Source organism: Megalobrama amblycephala, linkage group LG17 (assembly GCF_018812025.1).
Source record: "Megalobrama amblycephala isolate DHTTF-2021 linkage group LG17, ASM1881202v1, whole genome shotgun sequence".
Taxonomy (NCBI): Eukaryota; Metazoa; Chordata; class Actinopteri; order Cypriniformes; family Xenocyprididae; genus Megalobrama; species Megalobrama amblycephala.
Window position 1 is genome coordinate 2207901 of NC_063060.1, and position 7148 is coordinate 2215048.

Sequence of the window (7148 nt, forward strand, 5' to 3'; positions counted from 1 at the left end):
CATTTCAACTTTTTGTTAATTTCAATTTTTTTTAATTTCGACTTTTTGTCAATTATGACTGTCATCATTTCGACTCTTTGTTAATTTCAACTATTTTTAATTTCGATTTTTTAACAATTATGACTTAGTATGTCATCATTTCGACTTTTTATTAATTTCGACTTTGTTAATTTTGACTTTTTGTCATAATTATGACTTAGTATGTCATCATTTCGACTGTTAATTTCGACTTTTTGTCATATTATGACAGTAGAATGACTGTCATCATTTCAACTTTTTGTTAATTTCAATTTTTTTTAATTTCGACTTTTTGTCAATTATGACTGTCATCATTTCGACTCTTTGTTAATTTCAACTATTTTTAATTTCGATTTTTTAACAATTATGACTTAGTATGTCATCATTTCGACTTTTTATTAATTTCGACTTTTTGTCATAATTATGACTTAGTATGTCATCATTTCGATTGTCATATTTCGACTTTTTATTAATTTTGACTTTTTTTAATTTTGACTTTTTGTCATAATTACGACTTAGTATGTCATCATTTCGATTGTCATATTTCGACTTTTTATTAATTTTGACTTTTTTTAATTTTGACTTTGTCATAATTATGACTTATTATGTCATCATTTCGACTTTTTGTTAATTTTGACTTTGTTAATTTCGACCTTTTGTCATAATTATGACTTAGTATGTCATCATTTCGCCTGTCATATTTCGAATTAGTTCATTTCGACTTTTCGACAATTATGACTTAGTATGTCATTTCGACTTTTTGTTAATTTCGACTGTAAATTTCGACTTTTTGACATAATTACGACTTAGTATGTCATCATTTCGACTTTGTTCATTTCGACTTTTTGTCATAATCATGACTGTCATCATTTAGACTTTTTGTTAATTTCGACTTTGTTAATTTGAATTTTTGTCATAATTATGACTAAGTATGTCATCATTTCGACTGTCATATTTCGACTTTGTTAATTTTGACTTTTTCCTCCCGGTTTCACAGGCAAGGCTTTAGCTAGTCCAAGACTAAAATGCATGTTTGAGCTGTTTTAACTGAAAGCAACTTGTACTGACATATCTTAAAATATGTCAATGCCATTGTTTTGTCTCAAGATGCACACCAGTAATGTTTCTTTCTAGGATATGTTTATCAAAGCTACTTAAATACCCTAATTGAACTAAGGCGTAATCCTGGCTTAGCCTAAACCCTGTCTGTGAAACTGGGCCTTTATGTCATAATTATGACTTAGCATGTCGTAATTATGTAAATTTCGACTTTTTGTCATAATTATGACTTAGTATGTCATCATTTCGACTGTCATATTTCGACTTTGTTAATTTTGACTTTTTCCCCCGGTTTCACAGACAAGGCTTAAGCTAGTCCCAGACTAAAATGCATGTTTGAGCTGTTTTAACTGAAATGTTTTCTCTGGAATAACGTGCCCTGATGAATCACTCACAACAAGACCATGAACATGTATTAAGCAAATAAACTGTTGACTTCTGCCAGCTTTAAAACAAAGAAGGATCGTTTGAAGGACAAACATTCAAGTTAGAAGGAAGAAATTAGGCCAGGCATGTTCTGACCCGACAGCATCATCACACCTTACCGCCGCTGAACTAATTAACTGCACCATCACTACTGCTTTAACCCATTACTGGCCTCCTGAAGGACAAAACAGCTTTACAATCAGCACTCTGGAAACTCATTGAGATGGACACTTGAGACGCCGCAGAACATACACTGTGCGGTCACCATGGCAACTGAAAAAAAAAACAATACTGGCTGTTTCATAAACAATATCCCACGACCTTTTTTGCAGCAGCCATGGTCGGGTGTCATTTCTGCGAGAGACTAACAGAGCCATACAGGAGACGAAATCTCTCTTTATCTATGCAGAATCCCGCTAAGAGCAGGATAAATGGGTCATTCTTTGAAAAACAGGTGTCTTGTCCATTTTCACAAAGTGATTTTTTAAGTGCATTTCTCAAAGTGCACTGTGTTTTTTTTAATGCCTGATGCTGATATCTAGACAGCAAGCTGGCTGATGACTTATGAGACAAAAATGACAAATCATTTCTTCAAAATTGCAAAATAAGGTTTAAAATATTATGCATTGATGATAAGATTCTTAATAACTACTGTTACTGATTCTCTGAAAATTGAATCAGTGCATCTAATCTGCTCCATATATTGATCTATTTCATAAAAACACCTCAACTGATGGTCTCAGGATCTGATAAAGACATTAAATCATCAGAGAAGCGTGTCTTACCTCTCTCTGTGCAATGAAAACATTCTTACTGGACAGACGAGGGTCTTCTTCTGCCATTAGAAATGAGAGAATGAAAAAAAATAACATATAAATACATTGTTAATACTGAGAAAATTAATGACATATTTGGGTCAAGGTCAAGGATTAAAGTTCTTAACAAGAACTCAAAGACCTTTTAAATCAATCCTGATCATGAAATAATCTTTTTAAACAAAACCGATGCATGCATAATTACAAATAACTGTTTGGAATAAATATATCATATCCTAGAAAGATGATAAATCTGTCAGTGTCGATACTTTTTGGTTGAACTTGGATATATAGGTAGTTGAGAAATATAATTTTCTACACTCAATCCGATTTAAATGTTAAATGTGAAGTTTAAATGCACATATGCATAAGAAAAAGTGTGTTTCAGATGTTGCAACTGGTCCCTATATAGTTAAATCAGCTTTTAGCTTTTTGCAGGTCACTTTTACTATGAAAATGCATGCATAAAATTATATAAAAATGGTCTAAAACGCTGTATAGCATGACACTGCTGAACATGTCAAATACACACAACGATTCCTAATGCAGGACTGTCATAAATAAATCCTTATACACAGTTTTCAGGTGTCTAAGAGCCATCTAAACTCTTTAATCTGACACAGTTGCAGTAACTAGTGCTGTAGTAAGTTCTTCTGTCATGTTTGGGTCCAGTTCAGAGCTTTAAGTCTCTCAAGTTCCTATAAATAAGAATATGACAGAGCAGCGACTCTTACCCCATGTCGTTGTAAACACACAGGATGTCAAACTCTTGTTCCTGTTATGGAGCAACTGTTTACAGCCTGTAGGATCTGTAGGAGCAGTAAATCCGTGTCTGGAGTCTTTCTATACAGTGAACATGGCATATATTTGCATGGCAGCAAGCGAATGCAACACTAGCAGCCGCAGAAACTGGACGTGATGACCGGGGCTCTTGTCAGTTCCTCTTTTCCCAGTGTTTTTCTTTGGTTGCACTTCAGGTAACGCGCGGACACGCGGGAAACTCCCGCCGGCTGTCACACTCCGCGTTCTGATGTTTCCCGCAGCGACTTTGATGACGTGCCGCGACTGTTACTTTGTAACCAGTTTTGCTTTGATGTCCCGAGCCCGCGTCGCCGCTCTGTGCTCGAGCGCTGCCGCTGGCGGTTTTTTAAGAGACTCTCACGCGCCGTCCAGCGGACAGAAGCAGAACTGCAGCATCATTGCGGCGTGCTTCTCGCCCTCTAGTGATTAGAGAGTGAAGACCCGTTAATCATACAGACATTTGTGCTGATGTGACCCTAATGAGACACCACGAACCTTCACCACAAACCTTCACAAAAGACAGTAAAACCATGTTTTCCGGACATGGTGTCACTGCCAAAGGTCTTCTGAGCATGCATGCACCATGGTAAACTGCATGTACCATGTTCTTTGAAACACCAACCCATATAAGGGTTTGAAAACCACATTATAATGTTTACACATAAATTTTAAAGGCTTCCTTATATGGTATCACTCCATATTTGGTATCATTTGAAAGCTTAGAATCCTTTTACACTTTACATAGAATACCACAACTCTTGTTTTTATGAAACATAAAGCAGTAAAATTAAGCTTATAAATGCATTGGTCCCATTTACGATTTTTCGCAAAACGGTTGCGAAGAAAATGTTCTATGAAAATGTATTTTTTATATTTTTCACAAAACGGTCAAGTCATATATCACAAGAAAGCTCTCATTCTAAGAAATTTGCCTTTGTAGTTTACTTCATTGTGTGACAATCATAGCTCAAAGAATCGCGCAGTGAAATACGATCACTCTGGGAAAAAGACAAGCGTCGCATTCCAACTCCGATGACTGTTTCAATCACCCACAAACAGCTACAAATAGACAACATATGCTATAATATTTATCACTTTCAGTAGTGTTTTATGTAACTTCAAAGAGTTTTCTGTAAAATGACACTGGGATATTGCATTTATACCACTGTATATGGGTGTAGAAAGACTTTACATGAAATTACATGAATCGGAAATTACGTAAAAAAGTAATATTCTTCCCTTCAAATGTATTTGAATAACTCTTGCATACAACATGATAGAGACAAAATTATTTTTTCCAGAGTTTGCTGACATCTAGTGGAAACAATCAGAACTGTCTGCATGGGACTGAGTTGTACACTTTCAAATAAGTATTTATAACAATAAAAATCAAAAAGCGCCTCTTTTTTAGGGGATTTATTACAGCAGAGATAACACATACTACCATTTTTATCACTTTCAGCAGTGTTTTATGTAACTTCAAAGGGTTTCCTGTAAAATGACACCAAAATTTTGAATTTAGATCACTATATGTGGGTATGGGAAGCTTTTCAATTTGGGTAGACCAAATCCAGGCGAAAAAAACCCAAAATAGTCCCAGAGCTTAAGGGGTTAAATATTATGATATATGAATAGCAATCATTCACAGTACCCCTAAATGATCACTGCTTGGCTACAAAAAAGTCGATGTTTGGATTTAAATAGGCAAATACATAAGAGTTTATGACTGTTCAATGTCAATGTCTTTTGGAAATGCACCATCTAAGCTTAAGATTGGTGCTCTCAACCACGTTCTTTAAAAGCATAGCCTTGATTTATCATCCCTAAGTAGCTATAGGCCTATTTCGAACCTCTCTTTTCTCTCTAAGATATTAGAAACAGTTGTTGCCTCCCAGTTACAGGCCTATTTAACAGCACATAACCTCTATGAGCCTTTCCAGTCTGGCTTTCGTCCATTACACAGTATTGAAACTGAATCAGTTCTGGTGTACCTCAAGGTTCTGTCTTGGGTCCGCTTCTTTTCACTATTTATATGTTACCAATCAAATGCTATGGGTTTAATTTCCACTGTTATGCTGATGATATTCAGATTTATTGTAGCACACCTCAGTGTTTCCTCCGTCTACATCAAGGAACTCAAGCTTTGGCTAAAGACAAATTACCTTAAATTTAACTTAAAATGGAGAAATTACTGGACGGCTGTAAATCTGTTGTATCTAAACTATCCGGTCAACTAATAGATTTGGATGATGACTTGATAATGTCCTCTACAGTTCAAAATTATACCCCTGGTTTTACAGAGAAGGCTTAAGCTAAAATGCATGTTTGAGCTGTTTTAACTGAAACTAACTTGTACTGACATATCTTAAAATATGTCAATGCCATTGTTTTGTCTCGAGATGCACACCAGTAATGTGTTTTTCTAGGGTATGTTTATAAAAGTGACCACATGTACCACATAGTATAACAACTAATAATAACCCTTTCGACTTTTTGTTAATTTCGACTTTTTTTCATAATTATGACTTAGTATGTCATAATTTTGACTTTTTGTTAATTTCAACTTTTGTCATAATTATGACTTAGTATGTCATCATTTCGAGTTTTTGTTAATTTCGACTTTTTGTCATAATGACTTAGTATGTCATCATTTCGACTTTTTGTTAATTTCGACTTTGTGTCATAATGACTTAGTATGTCATATTTCGACTTTGTTAATTTCGACTTTTTGTCATAATGACTTAGTATGTCATCATTTCGATTTTTTGTTAATTTCAATTTTTTGTTAATCTCGACTTTTTATCATAATGACTTAGTATGTCATATTTCGACTTTGTCAATTTCGACTTTTTATCATAATGACTTAGTATGTCATATTTCGACTTTGTCAATTTTGACTTTTTGTCATAATGACTTAGTATGTCATATTTCGACTGTCAATTTCGACTTTTTATCATAATGACTTAGTATGTCATATTTCGACTGTCAATTTCGACTTTTTGTCATAATGAGACTTAGTATGTCATATTTCAACTTTGTCAATTTCGACTTTTTGTCATAATGACTTAGTATGTCATATTTCGACTGTCAATTTCGACTTTTTATCATAATGACTTAGTATGTCATATTTCGACTTTGTCAATTTCGACTTTTTATCATAATGACTTAGTATGTCATATTTCGACTTTGTCAATTTCGACTTTTTGTCATAATGACTTAGTATGTCATATTTCGACTGTCAATTTCGACTTTTTATCATAATGACTTAGTATGTCATATTTCGACTGTCAATTTCGACTTTTTATCATAATGACTTAGTATGTCATATTTCGACTGTCAATTTCGACTTTTTATCATAATGACTTAGTATGTCATATTTCGACTGTCAATTTCGACTTTTTATCATAATGACTTAGTATGTCATATTTCGACTTTGTCAATTTCGACTTTTTATCATAATGACTTAGTATGTCATATTTCGACTTTGTCAATTTTGACTTTTTATCATAATGACAGTATGTCATATTTCGACTGTCAATTTCGACTTTTTATCATAATGACTTAGTATGTCATATTTCGACTTTGTCAATTTCGACTTTTTATCATAATGACTTAGTATGTCATATTTCAACTTTGTCAATTTCGACTTTTTGTCATAATGACTTAGTATGTCATATTTCGACTGTCAATTTCGACTTTTTATCATAATGACTTAGTATGTCATATTTCGACTTTGTCAATTTCGACTTTTTATCATAATGACTTAGTATGTCATATTTCGACTGTCAATTTCGACTTTTTATCATAATGACTTAGTATGTCATATTTCGACTTTGTCAATTTCGACTTTTTGTCATAATGACTTAGTATGTCATATTTCGACTGTCAATTTCGACTTTTTATCATAATGACTTAGTATGTCATATTTCGACTTTGTCAATTTCGACTTTTTGTCATAATGACTTAGTATGTCATATTTCAACTTTGTCAATTTCGACTTTTTGTCATAATGACTTAGTATGTCATATT

General features: G+C 33.6%; 1 protein-coding gene across 2 annotated transcripts in view; it reads right to left on the reverse strand.

Annotated features, from left to right (window-relative positions):
- LOC125250594 (homer protein homolog 3) overlaps positions 1–3519 on the reverse strand; it is a 39719-nt gene extending 36200 nt beyond the window's left edge. Inside the window, exons 1-2 of one of the 2 annotated variants that reach the window (XM_048163251.1) lie at positions 3053–3519; positions 2289–2338 (exon numbers count right to left, since the gene is read on the reverse strand). In XM_048163251.1, coding sequence (XP_048019208.1) covers positions 2289–2311 — 23 coding nt within the window. In that variant the 5' untranslated portion in view covers positions 2312–2338; positions 3053–3519. The remainder of the gene's footprint in view (positions 1–2288; positions 2339–3052) is intronic. The other variant, XM_048163252.1, reaches the window with a different exon arrangement.
- Between the last annotated feature and the right edge of the window lie 3629 nt (positions 3520–7148).